Below are 20,796 nucleotides of genomic sequence, written 5' to 3'. Positions count from 1 at the left end.
AAATTTCTGATATCTTTCAATATTGATTTAAGTATTGGGGCATCCACGAAGCATGAGCGGTTTTTATCCTATATGTATTTGCACACTTATCGTGTTCTTTGGGTGGAACATGGATTCACCGTTCTCCATTTACAGAGAGCTCAGACGTGCCATATTTCATCTTTTAGCTGTTGTGTCAAAGGTCACAGATTAGCTGTAGTATTGATTCCACATCCTTCGCTTTTTACTATGAGAGGCAGTGAGTTAGTACGCAGGGAACAGAAGCAGTGCTGGTGCACGAAGGAGCTCAGTGGCTTTAGCCAGGATTTCATAGATATATTAAATTTGTCATAAATTATAGCTATTATAAATTCAGTTTGGCCAGGTCTGGGTATAATCCTGCCTCCAGCGCTTTGACTGAGGGACCATCATTAAAGGGCAAGATGACCAATGGAAGTTTAATCACAGGATTTTTAGTGAATGACACATCCAAAATGACCTGCAACAGAGAGCACAAATACAGTTTAAGTGGCTTCATAAAAAAAACTTTTGAGAAGTGTATAGTGATTTTGCTATTTTCAAGCATCTTATTGATCTTCAGTGATCATACTTCTTGCAGAGCTCCAGACTGCCACCAAATTGTGGCATTTTGCCACCAAAAATTTGAGAGTTTTGTGATGTGATACTGAATTTGAAAACAGCACATTGTACTTTCTGCATCTATCATTGTGAAAATTAGTAGACATGTGAAAATTTGGTTAGCATGTTGATTTTTGGTGTGTGTCCCTAAATTTTCTGGTTGCGCCCCTAAAATTTTCAATTGGGGGCCATTGTGCTCCTAGTGAAAAAAGTTAGTCTGGAGCCCTGTTCTTGGTTTGCTGTAGCACAGCATATTAGTTGGCTTATTTATACTTAAACATAAAAGTGTTGAAACTAGACACACCAACTGTTACTAGTCTAATGAAATGGATTAGCTGCTTGCTGTTAATTGGCATTGCCAGTTTCATCATTCATTCTCCGGTTGATAAAAAAAGTTATCTCATCGCAATTCGTACGTACTTTACAAGATGGCTGATTCGTAAGAAATCGTATGTCCACATTCGTACATTTTTTTATCGATTTGCTTTTGCCCCTGTGACATTGAGAGTTAAGCCCGATTTATAGTCGTGCGTAAGTTCTACGCCGTAGCTACGGCGTAGGCTATCCGTAGCCTGTGCGTAGCTCTGCGTAGCTTGACGTGCATTTCGCAAAAATGTTAACAGCGCGTCAGATCTACGCGGACCGCAAGCGCTGTGATTGGTCCACCAGAACCCCTCCAATCAGGTAAAAAACTGCATCATGGGTTTTTCCGTTAGCGACGGTGAAAACAAAAATGGACCAAGTTGAGGAGTGATTTAACTGCATCAAAAGTCGTTGTTTATTTACTTCCATCATTGCTGGTCTTCTCAAATTATACACAACAAGTTGCTGTTTCTTCTTCGTTTGTGGGTTAACTTGCTAAGCTTCTTCTTCTTTGACGTTCGCGCTGCTACTGTGGTTACACGCGTGGATACTGCCTACCAGCGGTGTGCTCGTGTGTTTGCACGTCGATGCGGAAAACGACACAAAAGTATAAATGAAAACCGACGCAAAACCTTTAGGGGTGGGGTTACATTACTGTTTTATGATAATCGTATGTTTTTGCACCATTCACTTCATACGAATTCATACGAATAAACAAACTTGTAAAATACGAATTTGTGAGCTCAGGCTTGTTGATGAAATTTGCTGTGCTTATTAATTTTTGTGGCTAAAACCATTATTTTTATTTTGGGTACATACCTTCAGTCTGTACTCCACTTTGATGATGCGGCAGTTTTGGATGGTGGGGGTGATTTCGAATGGGATTTGCAATACTTTCGACAAATTCTGTCTGGTGGACGAAGTTAAAGGTGCATCTTTCTCCTTTAGGATGTCTGTGGTGTGGACGGCCCTTTTCCCCGCAAAGAAGCTCTGCTTCTGGTATATAATGTACTTCGGCACAATTTTTCGAGTTGAGCTGTTGACAATTTCACCATTGATGACTAGGCCTTCACCTTGTTTGGAAGCACAGTAAATAATGCATAAAAATGCCCTCTTTATGGTATTTGAAGGTTGTAAACATTTAAATGCTTCCAGGAGAATTCCACTGGGAAAACTTCCTGTGATAGCAATACATTTTCCCAGATTAAATTATGTCAGGGATATGTTAGTCTTAGACGCCATGCTTACGGACCGCTGGCTAAACGTTATAAATGGCACACTTATCTGGAAACACTTTAGCAGATACAAAGTCATTCTCTGATTGCTCAAATTACACAAGATTTCCAGGAGACATGCATGTTGTGATCTTTAACAGTGTGCCCGGAATCAACACAAAGCCGTGACAGAATGCTTCAACAAGATCGAATTAAGGCTGCGAGATATTTTAAGATGTTTTATATTATTGTTATAAACTTTAGAGATGTTTGTGAATGATGGCTACATACTGGTTTGTTATTGTGGCGAAATCTCCACGCTCATAAACATTGCGCAGCTCAAAGCAAAACATGTTTGGCTGCTTTACAGTATGTGCCAATCTTATGGTCTCTTGGGCGGTCCTTGGCCATTCAAACCGACCATGGTTACACAAGACTAAGGATATGTGTTTCACTCTAATTTAATTGTCCTTGGAGAGCAAAATTCAGGTTGTAGTATTGTTTATGTTACCTTGTTGATAGCCTGTCTTGGGCAAAAATATATCCATGGAAATATTTCCAGATGCAAAGAATACAACATTCTTGTCTTTACTCCCCTGTTGAGGTGCCTGCATACAATTTGTAGGGTTAGCCTACTGTAGAGCAATAGTACAGTATTGAAACATTACAAAATGAGATGAACACTGTGTGACTTTCATAGCTCTTTAAACACCACATTGAGTATTATGTATTAAACATGATTTAAAGTTTAAAAATGTGATGGTTATTAGTGTTTCAAATAACAAATTTCCTGTTTTTTATGTTACATTTGATTTATTTAAAAAATGATTGTGATCATACCATCACTGTTGGCTGATTATAATCGTCTTTCGAAACAAATGTGAAGTTTGCTTCCGCTTTTTTCCCCGGCCACACAGACCTGCTCAGCTTGGCCGAAAGTGTGTAGTGAATTTTCCCATGAGCCCCTTTAAAAGACGAAGGTAGACCCCTAGGAAAAGGTGATATCCAGAATGAATCCTTAACACTCTTCTGACAAACAGACTTTGTGTTTTATGATCGATTGGTCAATATTTTAGTTTACAACATAGAGGATTAATCAATAGGATTAATCAATACATTTTAAAAAGTAATAGCTTTGAACTATAGAGGGCCATTCACCTCTTTAAAGGAAGACAGATTTCCATTTTGGATCAATGAAGTATACTGTCTGTGTATCAGTCAAATTCATCAAATAGATTCATAACGACATGTCATCATGAGGTGCAAAAGAATGCAGACTTACTGGTAGGGAAGCTGGAACGCAAAAGGGAACACATGTCTTCCGGCTACAAGAAGGGCATTACCTAACAAAAACACATGCATGCACACACATTACATAATCAGGATGGTGTCTAATGATGTAAAGCTTAGTTTACACATCTTTACACTTGGCAGAGATTTTTATTTAAAATATATTTTTTTTTCAGTTTGTGTGTTCCTGAACCGATGGCTATAGTGCCACACTTTACCAGTTAGCCGTAAATCTGTATGTTAAATCTAAGAACAGAAAAATATTACATTTAGTGAGTATACAGTATATAGCAACAAATGTAGCATAAAATATTACCAACTGCTTTATCCTCCAAGACAGATTGAGTTTGCGAGAAATACTTTTCTTTGTCCCAATACGTCACACTTTCTTCCCCATGTGATTCAGTCCAAGCCACATTGGCTTTGCCCTTCGCCTTCACAGTAACATCCTTGATCTTCGTTTCCTTAGTGACTTCCACGATAACTCTACCCGTCAAAGTGTCTCCATTGCTGAACGTATTGCGATCATTTACAGCATTATACTCAATGGCGAATGTCTTGATTGTCATCTCCTGGCACAGCAAATTAAAGTAGCTGTTACTGTTTGTAAGTAAATGTATACGACGTCTGGGATTTCACACATCCCTTCAGTCATTAAAACAGAAAGCTGGAGGATCTGATGCTCACCAGACTGGCTGAACAGGTTTCACTTTGAGAAGACACGCCTCTTACCTAACAACACCTATAGCAACAGATTTTGCATGTTAACCACATGATAAAATCATAGTGTTTGTTATTATATCAGAAACTGAAATGTGTATCAAAAAATGATCCTAGCTGTCATTGGGGTAAGAAACCCTTGCACCTGAAGAGTTATAAGATTTATTAGGAACACCTGTTCAATTTCTCATTAATGCAGTTATCTAATAAACCAATCGCATGGCAGTTGCTTCAATGCATTTAGGGGTGTGGTCCTGGTCAAGACAATCTCCTGAACTCGAAACTGAATGTCAGAATGGGAAAGAGAGGTGATTTAAGCAATTTTAAGCGTGGCATGGTTCTTGGTGCCAGACGGGCCAGTACCACTCATCCCACCGGGTACCACTCATCTCCACTACAAATAGAAAAAAGAGGCTACAATTTGCACGAACTCACCAAAATTGGAAAGTTGAAGACTGGAAAAATGTTGCCTGGTCTGATGAGTCTCGATTTCTGTTGAGACATTCAGATGGTAGAGTCAGAATTTGGTGTAAACAGAATGAAAACATGGATCCATCATGCCTTGTTACCACTGTGCAGGCTGGTGGTGGTGGTGTAATGGTGTGGGGAATGTTTTCTTGGCACACTTTAGGCCCCTTAGTGCCAATTGGGCATCGTTTAAATGCCACGGCCTACCTGAGCATTGTTCTCCATGTCCATCCCTTTATGACCACCATGTACCCATCCACTGATGGCTACTTCCAGCAGGATAATGTACCATGTCACAAAGCTCGAATCATTTCACATTGGTTTCTTGAACATGACAATGAGTTCACTGTACTAAAATGGCCCCGACAGTCACCAGATCTCATCCCAATAGAGCATCTTTGGGATGTGGTGTAACGGGAGCTTCATGCCCTGGATGTGCATCCCACAAATCTCCATCAACTGCAAGATGCTATCCTATCAATATAGGCCAACATTTCTAAAGAATGCTTTCAGCACCTTGTTGAATCAATGCCACGTAGAATTAAGGCAGTTCTGAAGGCGAAAGGGGGTCAAACACAGTATAAGTATGTTGTTCCTAATAATCCTTTAGTCGAGTGTATTTACTCACTATATTGCAACCAAAGAGAGCATATTAGTACCTTAAAGGTCCATATTGGTACCAAATGTATTCCTTTTAAAGCAGGGGTTGGCATCGAGGGCCACTGTCATGCAAAGTTTAGCTTCAACCCTAATCAAACACACCTGAAAATCCTAATCAACCGCTGCAGGATTACTTGGAAATGACATTCAGGTGGGTTTGATCAGGGTTGGCCGCCTCCAGGCCTCATTCACAGCTTGAGACCATTTTTAGACCATTTTTCTGAAAGTGTTAGGTAAAACCGGTTTAGCGGGTTAGGTAAAACCGCTTTAGGTCATGATACTGTAAAAAGGGCCATTGTGAGAGATGAAATGAACAGTAAATGGCTGATGAAAACATGCATATGTATGAGCTCTACATGTACCTGTTCCAGAGCTTTAATCAGTTTCCCTTTAGTGTGGATATTAGGCGTTTGTTGTTAAAGAAAATTACCATAATCACTGAATATTGTTTTTTAAATAAACACTGTGCAGTGATTGATGAGGCAATTAAATGTTGTTATCCAGATACTGTGAGTAATTGTTGTTTGAAAATGGAAATGTGTGGAATGAACATATTGAGTGCCTGGAAATTTTGGTAAATTTCTGTTGTGTGTGACATACAGTTTGTGCCGTTTACCACAGAAACATGAGGAACATCTCAAATGCATCACTTCAGCGAAATGTACATTATTATGTTCTGTACTGTTTATTTCTAACGCTGTACAGGAAGAGCGATACCTGATTCTATAGATTATATAGCTACACACTCGTGTATGTCTGTAACTTGAGTCTTAGCTGGTATACAGTAGGCAGCAGTTTTCAAGGACGTGTCCAATACCGTATATGTTTATTCTCGAGTTCATTATATGCAAGTTGGAGTTGCCGTATTCAAAAATATAGCATCATATAATTCACTGAAGACTTGTGAGTTGTCTAAATGGGTTTGGGTGAAAGCAACGGCTTGGGTGTTTTAGCTTCAGGAAATTTAATAAGAGGATCTGTGTCATCACTTCAACTTGGATATCAGTCAAAATCGATTTAATTGCATTAGCATAATAAATATATCGCTCTGTTGGACATGGAGGGGTTATTACATTATTTACTGCCATATCGCTGAACCAACGTTTCATTGCAGACAAAAGATTTTCAGACTAATTTATTTTTCATGTTTGCTTAAAGCGGGCTGTGTAAAGCAAAGGTCTCATGAAATGCACTCATCGTCCATAACCGTGGATTTATTTATTTATTTATTTATCATGCAAATTGAGTAAGGCAGTCTTATCTAACACATATGGGTCAGTTGATATGTGCTTAAGCTCCAGTAATGTATTCAGGCTTAAGCTAGAACAATCAGTACTTTATTAGCGCCAAGTTCAATGAGGCTGAAAGCCAAATGTTTCACAATGGAAATTTTGGATGCTTTTAAGGTGTTAGAAACAAAAATATCTCTCCTTCTGTCTTCTGCTGGCATCTATTCAATAGGGAGTCTTTCTTAACTTACAACAAAGTTAAAAACAAACGTGTTTTAGTCCTATACCCTCTGAGAGAGCAATATGTAAAATGTTAAGCTTATTCAAAGATGTCTTGGAGCAGGATGTCAGCAAAAGAGATCAATAGTGTATAGTGGAGTATTTATGGAGGAGATATCTAGCTTTAAAGACCCATGCAGGTGCAGGGAGACCGGGAATGAAGTCGATCTATAAATTGCTATGGGGTACAAAGCATAAAATGAGAACCTGTTCACACAAAAACACTAGTATACTTGAAATAACAGGTTTACAATTTTTATGACACAAATAAATCATCTAAAATTACATAATAAAAGCATATCAGACCCAGTTTACCACACATAGAGAGCGCAGTGAAGTCCCAGCTGTTAGGTTTAATGAAGCACTTCTCCAGGGATTTCTGACATCTCAGCAACCACTGGCACTTCTTACTGACACAAACACTTTCTCACGCTTACATACTGTATACAGAAACACACACACCTCAAAATTTCCCCACAAATACTGGTATTCGTATATTTGTGGGGACAATTGAACACTCACACAAACACACTCTTATAGATTCAATGAACTAATGTGTTGTGCGGTAAACCTGAGCTATCTGTTTGTTGCTTGCATGTGATCTGTATTTCGTGCAATAGACACACAAGTTTAATGTAGTTAAACTTTAAGCCAAATTGAGACTGAATTTAATAAAGATACATGTAACAGTTGATTCTTTTATTTATTTGGTACAGATGACTTTGTCTCCACAAACAGAAAGGTTATCAAATTCCGTGTAAATTGCTTGGATGAGCTATTGCTCTTATAGATTCAATATTATTTTGTGATTGTCAGTGTGGGTGAACAAACAGAGTTACACAGTGCCCTCTACAGGCAGGTTCGTGAAGTGCATTGCACAAACATGTTTTTCTTAAGTTGAACGGGCCTATTTATACAGCCTTGTAGAGAGCATAATTTAGTTGCTGCTGGTATTTACCTTTGCATCCAGAAACACCGGATGTCTTACAGTAGGGGTGCCCAAACTTTTTCCTACCATGGGCCAAAAATCAAACCTGACTGAGGACCGTGGGCCGAAAGTAAATGTTGCTGTGTTTATATTAAAATGAAAGTTGCCCTGATTCTCCTAATCTATAATTTTCTAATATTTAAAAAAGCAAACATTACTACTATTTATGCTTAACTAATGCAGTTTTATTTTATTTTTATATAAAATTAATTAACTTAATATTTGTTTTATTTATTAAATGAATTTTGTTTTATTTTAAATTAATTAACAGTTAATTAATTAACAATAATTTTGCCAATCATTTTTAAATTTCCTTTTATTCACTTTAATTCCTTACATTTAATTTCAATAAAATTTTTGTAATGTACAAATAAAACAAAAAATGTTACATTTTAGAAAATGTACTTAGAAGTATGAACATCTGCGTCAATAAAGTTTATCCTTTTTCCTTATCTTACATGGCATGACGGGCCAAATGAAAGGTCATTGTGGGCCAACTTTGGCCTGCGGGCCCTAGTTTTGGCACCTCTGTCTTACAGTATCTGTAAGTTGATGTCCAGATTGATTTTGTTTTTTAATTGATTTAGGAGAACTTCATCCAGAAATGGATCCTGACCTGCATTAATTGTTATTGATTGGATAATTATTTCTTAACCTTAAAAGTTAATATTTCTTAACCTAAAGGAAATTGTTTTTGGATCTCAGGAATGTTCATGTCATCTTCAATGAATAACATGGTCCTGGATTTCCCTCGGTGATAATGAGCACCTTCGGTAAATGACTTCGAGACTCTTGGCTCTGATCCTACCGGATCTGTGACGTGCTGCCTGTGGTTTACCACAAAATCCAGGAAATTACTTAGATTGCTATGCCAGTTATCCTATTGACAAATGCAAGCTCTCAAATGCTCAAGCGCAGTTTACAGTGTTAAGAGTTTTATGGCTTTTAAAAAAAATTTAATTAAATTTTTTTTTATTAATTTGAAGCTTCCTATTGTCGTGTAGTATACAATGAAATTATTATTTTGTCATTTTTGTTCAGCAACACAGGGTACAAGGGCATGAGAAACAATAAATTCAAACTTTAATTTAAACAAAAAGTCATTACAGTATGAATAAGATAGTATGCAAATTAAGCATCAGCAATAAAAATTTACTCTATAATAATGTAGTATTGGTAATGATATAGTGACAAGTACAAGTGACAAGTGTTCAAAATGACAATTTGTTTAATTGGTTCTTACTTTATTACATGTACATTTAGGCATTTAGCGGACAACAGAATGGTTTGTTTTAGAGAATCAACAGTACACTTTAGAAAAAAGGTACAAAATCTGTTACTGCGACGGACAGCGCTGCGATGTACTATTTAGGTACAGATATGTACTTTTAAGGTACCAGTATGCAGTCTTTCAGGACAAGGGTGCACTTTTTGAAAGGGTATCTCCCCAAGAAGTGCAATACAATGTTACTCATCTTCGAGACACTTTTTTAAAATTGTAAAACACGCCTAAAATATCTGAAGTGTCAATATGACAACATGTATGTATGAGTAATGCACAGGATGCCCGTGGTTCAGTTTTTGACGTCATAGAGTCGTCATACAACATGTTGAGACATTTATATATGCTCTTTTTGGTATGTTACATGGTGTTTATGTACATCACAGATGATTATAACTTAGTGTTTATTATTATTATTTCCCTTAATGTAGATTAAACCAGTGGTTCTCAAACTGGGGGCAGGGAGATGGTGCCAGGGGGGCCCCATTTGATAAAATACATTAATTTACAATGAATTCTGTGTAATTAAACCTAATTACACAGAATTTTTATTTTTATTAAAAGGTTACATTTTAGAACTGTTTTTGTCATACATTTTCTTTGGGGGGGCCGCACACCCAAAAAGTTTGAGAACCACTGGATTAAACAACTAAAGTGGACAATAACAACTCGATTTTTTTCTTGATCTCATGTGTTTGTGTCAAGTCAGCAGCACACAGACGGGTAAATTTCTAGTACGCAGCGGCATTCCTGCAGTATGACTTTGCAAATTAGCGGTCCAGTAAATAACATCACCTTAGGGTGAACATTTATCCAACGTTGCACACAAACACACAAATTCTGTCGCAACTCATCATGTCAGGGCCTGCATGTGGTTGGTTTTATTAACAGCTGCCCCTGACTCAACAGACAGAGGGGAATTTTTCTCAACCTGCCTCCTTTAGGAACTTTAACAGGAATTGTTGATTTATGTAGAAGAAGTTGCATAGGATAGTGGTGGCGGTGGTGGTGGAATTTTGTATGTTTGATGATACTGAGGGGGATATTGTTGCTGAGATAAGGGGACAGTCGAAAATAGTATAGGACTGTTATGGGGGCTTTGCAAAACATGAACAAAATTATAGATACCTCTATAGATGCTCTCTCATCACTTACGCGCACGCACATCTCACAGGGCATGTTTTGGATTTTTTGGAGAAAAAATAACTAACAACACATTGAAAACGTTATAGGGGTGTAGTCTTGTGTACGCTAACGTGTTGAATAAGCTCTAATTATATCTGGGTTAATCAGGGTTTGTGGTTTATTTCTCTCTCCGCGGGTTATAAACCACAGCTTTACAACTCCTTTACTGTGCCAACATAAAGAATCCTATATGCACTTTTCTCACTTCTGACCGACTACTCTTGGTTAAATACAATACCTCTTTGGATTTTGTCACAAGTTTGCTCCTGAAACATATAACCACTCTACTTTATAATAGTTGTTTCTTTCTAACATATCAAAATCAGGTCCTGACTCTCTTAGGATCCCAGGATGTGGAAAAAGAGTGGGGTGTGCCCCGACATCCTGCCCAAACTTGCCCATTGGCCTATTAATCATCCCCTCATATACTAATTGGCTTTATCACCCTGTCTCCTCTTCACTAATGGGGTGGTGTGTGGTGGGCGTTATGGCAATATGGCTGCCGTCACATCATCCAGGTGGATTCTGCACATTGGTGATGGTTAAGAAGAATCCCCCTTCATTTGTAAAGCGCTTGTAAATATATTATAAATATAACAAATTATTATTATTAATAGACTTTATGCCCAGCTGCGCTACTTCCTGAACTTCAGCCAGCTCCTTGTTTCCTGTCTGCCATTATTGGACAAACTGATTAATCCAGGTGTTTCTGATTATTGTTGTTGTGACTACTGAGGTCAGGCACACCTGGATTAATCAGTTTGTCCAATAATGGCAGACAGGAAACAAGGAGCTGGCTGAAGTTCAGGAAGTAGTGCAGCTGGGCATAAAGCCTATTGCCTTTTAAACAAGTCTATGTTTTCTTTAAATGTGGTTAGTGTAGTTGAGGTCGTACTAGTCTAGCATATATTTTTCCAGTGTACAGACACTGATGGGATATGATGCTTCGGTGTTATTTTAAGGGAAGGGCGGAAATGTGTGATTTTTAGGTGTAAAACCGTCGCTTGTTACAGGTCTTGCTGAGTTCAGCTTGTGGTTGCCTTTGAAGTGACAGTAAGTGCTGGAAATTGTGCAAAGTTTACATAGTTTATCTGCGAATGCTGAGTCGGAAAATGGGGTGTTTTTCTTTGCACACCCACTTTTGTTTTCTCTCACTGTTTTATTGTATATCTTTGCTGTGCTTCAGACTATATTTTGTGTCTATCCTTCCCAATAAAAGCATAAGCTTTATACTTGCTTACAAACACACACATTTAAGATTGAAGTATAGATTGGATAACTAGAGATTTAATAGTCTGATGTTCAGGGCTTGAAGCAAATCTTTTTAATGCAGTCTGTTCTATGAAAAGATTTTGCAGAACTTCAGTCAGACAGACAAGTCATCTGAGTTTTATCAACACCAGGCCATTGACTCATGATCACAGCAAAAAAAAAAAAGGTTTATTTTAATGTAGTATTTCTTTGCAGTCTAGTTTCATGTGACACTCCTACATTAATACGAATTGGGTAACAGTTCACTAACACATATTGACTATAACTAACTGGTTTTGCCTCAATAAACTGCTTATTATAATTAGTAGTTGTTGTAACATTTAAGTGTCGGTATGGGGGAGGATCAGGGATGAAGAATACGGTCATGCATTAGTATGTGCTTTATAAGTACTAATAAACCGCTAATAAGCTAGTAATATGCAATCTAGGCAACTTCTTAAAAGGGAGAATAGGTCCCCAATCTCCCATTAATGCATTCGTAAACATGCTTTACTTTGAATATTACCAAACCAAGTGTAATTCCTTTAGTTAAAGACGGACATTGTGAAACCCAGACAGCAGACGACTTTGGGCTGGTTGCGGATCCGGCCCGGAGTTGTCTGCTGTCAGAAAAGTATGTTATAATTATAATTATCTAGAGTTTTATGTGTCAGAGTCAATCACGCTTGTCTGTCATTCACAAATTATGTGTTTTTATAAGTACATTGTGTCAGAATTACCACATGAAGACCATACGACAAGCTAAATGATTAATAGCTAGGACAAAAATTATCACAATTTATATAATATTTTATATAAAAAAGATATGCTTAAAATTCTACATCACTGCCTTGAGCGTGTAAACACATATGCATACACATTCACATGCATTGTTGGGTATATACAAAATTGGCAGGCTAATGACATAGCAGCATAATGGTTTGTCAGGATGAGTTTTTGAGATTGTACAGCTGACAAGTGATGAGATTCAATGCAAATTTTTGTTGGTTTGAAACACCACTTGATGAATGATGAAAACAGGCAGGCTAAATTGCACTCTAGACATGATGTTGCTAAAACGGAAAGAAATTCATTAGGAAAGCTTGCCTGGGGTGAAGTTGAGAAATCTTGGATTTGGGACCCTTAAGCATCAGTCTGAGGGAGTGCATGATGAGCACAATGTTGACTTAAGTTCAACTCAGCAATTCAGCAATAAATTGTTGACATCAGCTTATTAAGAAGTGGTAATATATGGACCTGACTGGTAGAGATGAACAAGTGTCGTGGGTGATATCCTACACCTCCCTCTTAATGTATATTCGGACAAAACTTCCCACTTTAAAAAAGTGTCATCATATCTGTAACCACAGGAAATGATTCAAGCTCTTATGCAAACAACAATGTCCGCAATTGCTATGCTGGTAGCAAGTAAATACAAGTGTTTTGGAAGGAAAACGCATTGAAACGCTACTGTTTTGATTCTTCCTGTATGCCTTGTGTTTAAAAACAAACAGCTGTACATACCAGCAGAATTGCTAGGAATAACAATAATATGTTGGGGGAAAAGTGTTGTCTATATTGCATTTTGACTCAGTCAGCACACATTCAGGTAGTTTATCTGAAAATTTCAGTTTCCTTTCAGTGTTAGCTGTTATTATAAGTTTTACTTAAAACTTAAATTTGATATTTTATGAGCTACAGGAACACCGGCTTCGCATACACTCTTAAAAATAAAGATGCTAATGGTTCTTCACAGCGATGCCATAACACCGAAAATATTTTTGGTTTCCTAAATTCAGTCACAGGTTCTTTAAAGAATAATTTCTTTCTTACCCTTTTACAAAGACATTTTTTTCACTGTAAAAATGCTGCATGAAGTTAATACAACTTGGTTATGCAAGTCAATTCAACATACTATTTTAAGTTTCGACTTGTTATACGTTGATATAACTTAAAAAAAAAAAATTGAAATTGTTTAACTTAATTTGTTAAAGTGACACTTTGTAGTTTTTCAACCTTCATAATATATTTTCAAGACTCTTGTGATGGTACATCAACTTAAAATAGGTTGAATGACATGTCTACCATAGCCTGACGGGGTCTGTATCGCTTTTACTCATATTTTTAAACTTGGGGTTTCGGGTAGTAACCTGAGCACTAAAAGAACTACAAAATTTGACTGCTTTATGGCATACGTCACTTCCTCCACTTTCTTAAATTCGGACGTGAGAGCGCAACTATTTATTTAATTGATGTTTTTGTCATGGCCGAAGCAGCAACTAAGAAAAAGAAACCTAAGGGAGGAGGAGACCAGAAAGAGAAAACGGGAGAGTGACAGAATAAAAGGAAGGAAGAGGATCAATATTGGGTTTTTTTTTCACATTAATTTTGTTGGAGGCTACTTGGGGATTGTAGAGAGAGTAATTTTTATCATGTGACTCTGTGGCGCCGTGGTAATGTCATGGGTGTATGAGCTATGCAATCTTTTGGTTTTTGAAAAAAATAAAACCCATGAAATTATATTCATATGACATGCTGGAAGGCACTTTGTGACCTAAAGAGTTGTTGTCTTTTCCTTTGCAACAGTGCTGCGTTATTTGTGGCCTCTAGGGGTGCTAGACGTGAAAAAAACGTGTCAGCGCTCCCTAGTGGCCAAAAAGTTCGCCGGTGTGCCTTTAACATAAAAATATATCTTGATTTGAAATAATTTTTACTGTTTGCAAAGGCAACCCATTGTGTATAAATAGCACGCAGTTGAAAAGTTATGCAATACATATGTCAAATACGTCAATTTTGCATGCATATGATACTCCAGTTCTTCCCGTTTACTTAACACATCTTTTCGTGTCATTTTATTTATTGTTTTTTCATTTGTTTTTTGTTTTTTAAAACTGTTTTTTTTGGGGGGTGGGATTTGCTTTAGAATGTCATTCCATATATAGGTTTCTTCATGTTTTGTCTATTTTTAAACCATGGTCGCTTGAAGTTGGGGTTAGAAATGGGGTTTGGGTTAGGATGTCATTTTATGTAACAAAAACTTGCTCTGACCTCAAACCCAAGCGAAAAGGGTAATAAACAGGAAAGAATAATAAATAAATAAATAAATAAAACAACATGAAAAGATGCACGGTATAATTGAACGGGAAGGACCAACAATGACTGGCGTATCATATGCACACAAAATTGGAATTTGCCATACGACTTTTCAACTGCATGCTATTTATACGCATTTCTTGAGAATGGGCTGGCAAAGGAAATTTTTTTAAATAGAAAGCTTGGATAATGTAAAAGGTCCAAAAATGATTATGGCATTGTATAGCCTGTTTTTTTACGCTATTGTGGTAATATCCAAAATGCAGAACCAAACAAATGTTTTCACAAGGTTTTATTGTGAAATTATGACCTCAAAATAATATGATTCTTTTGCTGATGTACTAATAATTTACCATGGAACTGTGGGAAAATGATCCCTAGCTGTCACTGAGGCAGCGCACTTTGAAAAGGTATAGGCTACAATTGCACCTAAAGACTTACGTATTAGTATATTATAGGGACATATTGGTACCAAAAAGTGCATATTAGTACTTTAAAATAATATGTTAGTACCAAACGTATACATATTATCTGTAAGAGCTTTTTAAAGGGTGCTGCCCTAGTAACATTTTCTGACTATTTTTTTAAACTGACAATGAGAACAAATCACCAGATATTTTCTTAAGAAGGAAATAGCAGAATGTTGACATTTCAACAACATATTTTGATTTTATTCTTTGGATTATTGCATTGCCATAAAATTAGTTGAATTATATATATCAGCATCTTTTTATAGAATACAGGGCTGGGCTGCAGCCTTTCCGTTTTACTAGTGGTCACAATTTATCATTACTCTCAATGATTTATGAAGAGTTTATTCAGCCGTTTCGTAACATAAACACCACGGGCCAAACATATCATAAAATATTATTAGAGTATTGTTCTCTTGAACAGCAGTCTGCAACAAAGCCAAGTGTTAAGTTCTTTGTAAGCTTTGGCTGAAACACCAGGGCAGACCAGACTAGGGCAGACTCTGTTGCTGTGGTTGTTTTATAGCCAGCCATCTCTGCCTTTGACATTTAAAGCATAATTATTTTCATGCAGGCATTTGAAGAGGCGAAACGCGTGGCGGTCTGGGGTTGATTCTCCAAACTTTAGCCTTTGGTTCTCAAACAGGCCATTTATCACACTGGTTCCTTATATGTTGACATCAAACGTGCACATTACATTTCAGTGACATCAAAATACATCTCAACATCACACATACATCCTCATTGTAGTGATGCAATAATCTTCTTCTGTCTGCGGTTTCCTCTTGTATCATATGTGATGAGAAATGTGGGGCAAATATACTGTTGCCAAACAAGATGTGGGTTTTGTTCTCAGCAAAAGATTTGGGAGGGGGGACAACATGTTTGGATGTAAAACGACAATAACACTGATGTTTTGTACGGCGTGGAGACATTTTCATTGCGGACTTGACGCCAAACTTAAACACATACAGATGTTACCACATAAGCAATACGATTTGGATATGTAAAAGATACAAATAGCAGCACCCATATGTCAAATTGGCATAAAGCAATGTTTAGTTTATTACTATATATATAAAGCAATGTTTAGTTTATTACTCATTTATTATGCTTGTTAAATAGTTACAATTATTGGACTTAATTACTTGGGAATAAAGTGTCAAACTTGGCATCATACAAACTTGGTTCATGACGTCAGAAATCTTTCAGGCTATTTTTATATCAACAGTAGCTCTTAAACCAAACGTCATAAATTATTTAGAGATTTTGGTTTGGCCTTCTAGAAGCGGTAGAGAAATGGTGACTGTGAATGTGTGTTGTTATTACTTGAATATACATTGGTTGTGTTTCTCTACATTTGGCATTTATTCTTTTTAAAGGAAAATTCGAAAAGACTTTCATGGCAAAACTTTAATGGAGCAACAAAGTCTTCCACTTCAAAGCCAAATGACAGCCATATGTCTGAAAAACATAAACACAAGTATATATGCCTTGTTTTGTCTTAAAGTTTAAAGCGTCACACTCCCTTGTTGTCCATTCATTCTTCATGTGGACTTAAAGGACAAACCCCTGTTTTCTGATTGTTTATGATGAAATAGAACGGTTTTGACTGAAATTTCGACATATGATGCTGGCCTGAGAATTTTTGGGTGTTGTATCAGCCCCCACCTTTACAATGGCTGCAGGTGCACTGGAACAATCCTTCCTCAAATGCATTAAACTTTTGTTTACAAAGACGTGAAACTCACCGAGTGGTCAGGGGTGTTCACCGACACGTCCACACAAAAATCGCTGCAAAAGACGCACTCCAACAGGTTTTATGGTAGTTTTTGTCCAACTCCATTGACTTGTATTAGATGTGCTGTGAGGTACGGTATTACTCCGCAACGGGAACGTTGTTTGTATTCTTGCAATTGGCAAAGGTGGATTATCGCCACTATCTGGGCTGGAGTGTCTATTATTCAAGCTCTCAATGGAAGAATGTACGGGTGTGATGCGTCTGGAAAAATAGGTCCACAAGTTAACAACGAATGGTAAAACCCCTGTTGGAAAGCATCTTTTGCAGTGATTTTTGTGTGAGCTTATCAGTGAACACCCCTGACCACTCGGTGAGTTTTACTTCTTTGTAAACTAAAGTTTAATGCATTTTAGGAAGGATTGTTCCTGTGCACCTTTGCAGCCATTGTAGAGGTGGGAGGTGATAGAACAAACACCTGAAAATTCTCGGGCCAGCATCATATGTCCAAATTTCAGTCAAAACCGTTCTATTTCACCATAAACAATCTGAAAACAGGGCTTTAAGTGTAAAATACCGAACTTGTCCTTTAATTCACTACTACCAAGATCAACCAATTTTTGGAAATTTGTTTTTGATACTTTGTCTTACAACCTAGCACAATAATGTAACAATGTGTTTCAAGGTTAACTTGAGGTTGTTTCAAGCTCAAGTCAAAAATATCATTTTACTGGATTGGAAGAGTTGTTATGGATGGGCAACCAGAAATGTTGATGAGGTGAGCCCCAATGTCGAAGTAACATTAAATTGCTCACTTTTTAAGACAATTTGTATTTGTCTGGCAAATGGGAGACCTTGGATTAAAAAAAGGTTAAGAATCACTGCTTTATTGAATATTCTGTTCATATGGCCAGAAGAAAGAGGGCTACCAATAAAATATTTACGGGGCCTGTAGATTTTATTGACTGTCCTTGCTGGGCTGATCGAACACCCTGCGTGTCATTTTTAAATAATCCTGCAGACTTCCATTAGCTTCTTCAGGTGTGCTGGTTAAGGGTTTAAGCAAAACTCTGTAGGACACCAGCCCTCCAGGGCTGGAATTGAATAGTCCTGTTATATGACAAGGAGCTTTAACAAATAAAAAAGGTTTCTTAGCATTCTGTTTTCATATGACTGATGTAATGACGATCTCATGATTTTGCATTTGGCTATAGACGGTTTCATCGGACGCACATGCGCTGACGCTTGATTTATATATATTGTGTTTTTTTTTTGCTTGTTATATAAATATACTACGTTTAAAGAACTTTGTTGGTATTTATTCTTAGCGGAGTTTACCGGAAGTTACGTGCGGACCACGACAGCTGCTTGTTTATGTTGTTACTGCTGAAATCGTCTTACAGATGAATATGTGAGTGTGTGAGAAGGGCCTTAAAATCTGCAAATTTCTGACGTACAAATAACTTAAACACATGTATAATAAAGGATATTTTTCATGAGGAACTGTAGCTGTAGCTGATTTTAGGTTTTATCATCACTGTGGGAACATTTAGTCCTCATAACACAAATAAAACCAGACCTTGACAAGTGCACATAAATGCATACAAAGTGCACCCACATTCGTAAAAAAATGTCTTCGTTATATTATAATCTTAACAGTCCTTTTACCAATTAGGTCATTTCCAATACAACTCCACCCACAAGACACAGACATTACACTACACTCTTAAAAAAAATGGTTCTATATCGAACCAGAAATGGTTCTATCACCCGCTTCATATATGGAACCCCTAAATGGTTCAATATAGAACCACTTTAATGGGTTCATTAAAAAGAACCCCAAATGGTTCTTTGAATCAAAGTTAGATGGTTCTATTTAGAACCATTAAAGGTTCTTTATTATTATGAGTAATTTATTATTGATAAGAAATTATAACCATCTAGAAAATTATAAAAGTTTACTATTTATTAATTGTATTATACAGAAATATAAATCTATAAAAATTACTTAAAATCACATCTCTTTATTCTGTATTAGACAGCAAAACTTTAGTTTACATTTAAAATGTCTCATTACATTCAACCATTTAGTTATTTAATTATTTCCATTAAGCATTTTCACTTTTTAATAAACATACATACGTTTATATATAAATAATATATATAAATAAATTGCATCTCTGTATTAAACAGCTAAACTCTTAATTACACTATACATTAAAAATTTTGTTTAAGTTATTTCCCTTACGCATAGATACTGTACACTATATGCAGTATTAATTTTTAGTAACTTTTACATGTGTCTGAAATGATGAAAAGAAATCACGGTAACACTTTACAATAAGGTTCATTAGTTAACATTAGTTAGCTACATTAGTTAACATGAACTAATAATGAACTGCACTTATACAGCCTTTATTAATCTTTGTTAATGTTAATTTCAACAATTACTTGATTAAAATCTTGTTAACATTAGTTAATGCACTCTGAACTAACATGAACAAGCAATTAAAGCTTAAATTTTTATTAATTAACATTAACAAAGATGAATAAATACTGTAACAAATGTATTGCTTATGGTTTGTTCAAGTTAGTTAATACATTAACTAATGTTAACTAATTAACTTTATTGTAAAGTGTTACCGAATTCACAATGCATTTAAAGACAATTCATGAACAATCTATTAAATAGAATGACAATTTACACAAGTGGATTGTAGATTTGTGGTGTACCGGTCTTAAAAGTTAAGCATATATTTTATATATTAAAGTCAGTGTGTGCTTAATGGCAAAAGGGTATTGAACATTGAGGAGAAAAAAAAACGCAAACAGTTGTCACGGAGTGACTATGCGGGGCGGAACCAAAAGGAGAGTGAAGAGGTTCCGCCTGGACCGGTTTGTACAGACACCGGCACTTCAGGGTTCCCCGGGAATCCCCCCACTCGCTTAAACACGGCACAGCTGTGTGAGTGACGTGGCGAGCGCTGGTTGGGCGAGCCACGCCTGGGAGGAGGATATAAAGAGAGAAGGTAGAAGTTACTGGAAGGGTCGATTTTCGGGCGAGTCAACTTTCGCCTTGGACAGCACAACGAAGACCAGCCTCCGAAGAGTCCGCAGGCTCTGCTGATCCGGCGACCGCTAGGTAGCGGGCGGAAAGAGTGCGGGGCTGGTCCGGGCGAAAGGACGGCGTGGTTGTGTATAGGAAGTTACTTGTCAGAGTGAAGTTTGATCGCGTTGGATATACGCTGCAGATGCCGGCTGGGTTGTTAGTCGTTCGGGTGCTGAAATACGTAGTTCTGCTATGGCTAGGAGCTGTGGAGAGAGAAGAAACACTGTTCAACAGTCAAGTAAGAACCTCTTGAAACGGAAATACACAAAGCTTTATTGAAGTGTTGTGCTGTGTCCTTGTCGTCCGTACTCACCTTAGGAGGGTCTTGGACCCTTGTGGATGCCATCAGGGGCCGCCGCGACGGTGTGTGCCCAACCCACCCAGATACGCTCTGTAGCGGTGTTCCAGCTGGAGTCACGTGGAAACCCCTCCAACGTCCCTGGCCCCGTAATACTCCCCCTGAGGGCGAGAAGCGAGATTTTTAGATTCCCTTTCCCATTCCCCACTTAAGTTTTAAATAATTTAAATAAAGTTTCTATTTCTATATTTTACTTACCTCTGGTTTGTCTGGTCATTGGAATGCTTTGGGACCTCCTCGAGGTGGAACTAGGAGGAGCGTGATCCGCGACAGGGGCGGTCTGCTTCTCCGACCTGTGACACAGTCATTCCACAGCCTGTGATGTCAATGTCTTCCTCTATCTTAGTTCACATTGTCCATTATAAAGTTGATACTTTCAGATTTGAGAAGATCAGGAGAGCCGTTGAACACTATGGTTGGTGTGGGACCTTTGGGTTCCTGTAAAACAAACATTTCACCTTTTAAGTGCTTTTTACCAATT

General features: G+C 37.3%; 1 protein-coding gene across 1 annotated transcript; it reads right to left on the bottom strand.

Annotated features, from left to right (window-relative positions):
* Positions 1 to 294: 294 nt before the first annotated feature.
* On the bottom strand, positions 295 to 4,343 carry LOC129415072 (arrestin domain-containing protein 3). Its single transcript, XM_055169244.2, has 7 exons — positions 4,173 to 4,343; positions 3,802 to 4,057; positions 3,478 to 3,538; positions 3,036 to 3,183; positions 2,707 to 2,803; positions 1,801 to 2,054; positions 295 to 478 (listed from the first exon to the last, which is right to left on the bottom strand). Exons 2-7 carry the CDS (start codon positions 4,052 to 4,054, stop codon positions 344 to 346), a joined length of 948 nt encoding a protein of 315 aa, XP_055025219.1. The 5' UTR covers positions 4,055 to 4,057; positions 4,173 to 4,343; the 3' UTR covers positions 295 to 343.
* Between the last annotated feature and the right edge of the window lie 16,453 nt (positions 4,344 to 20,796).

Source organism: Misgurnus anguillicaudatus, chromosome 5 (assembly GCF_027580225.2).
Source record: "Misgurnus anguillicaudatus chromosome 5, ASM2758022v2, whole genome shotgun sequence".
Lineage (NCBI taxonomy): Eukaryota > Metazoa > Chordata > Actinopteri > Cypriniformes > Cobitidae > Misgurnus > Misgurnus anguillicaudatus.
The sequence above is the reverse complement of the archived record's forward strand: the minus strand, read 5'-3'. Positions and strand labels throughout refer to the sequence as shown.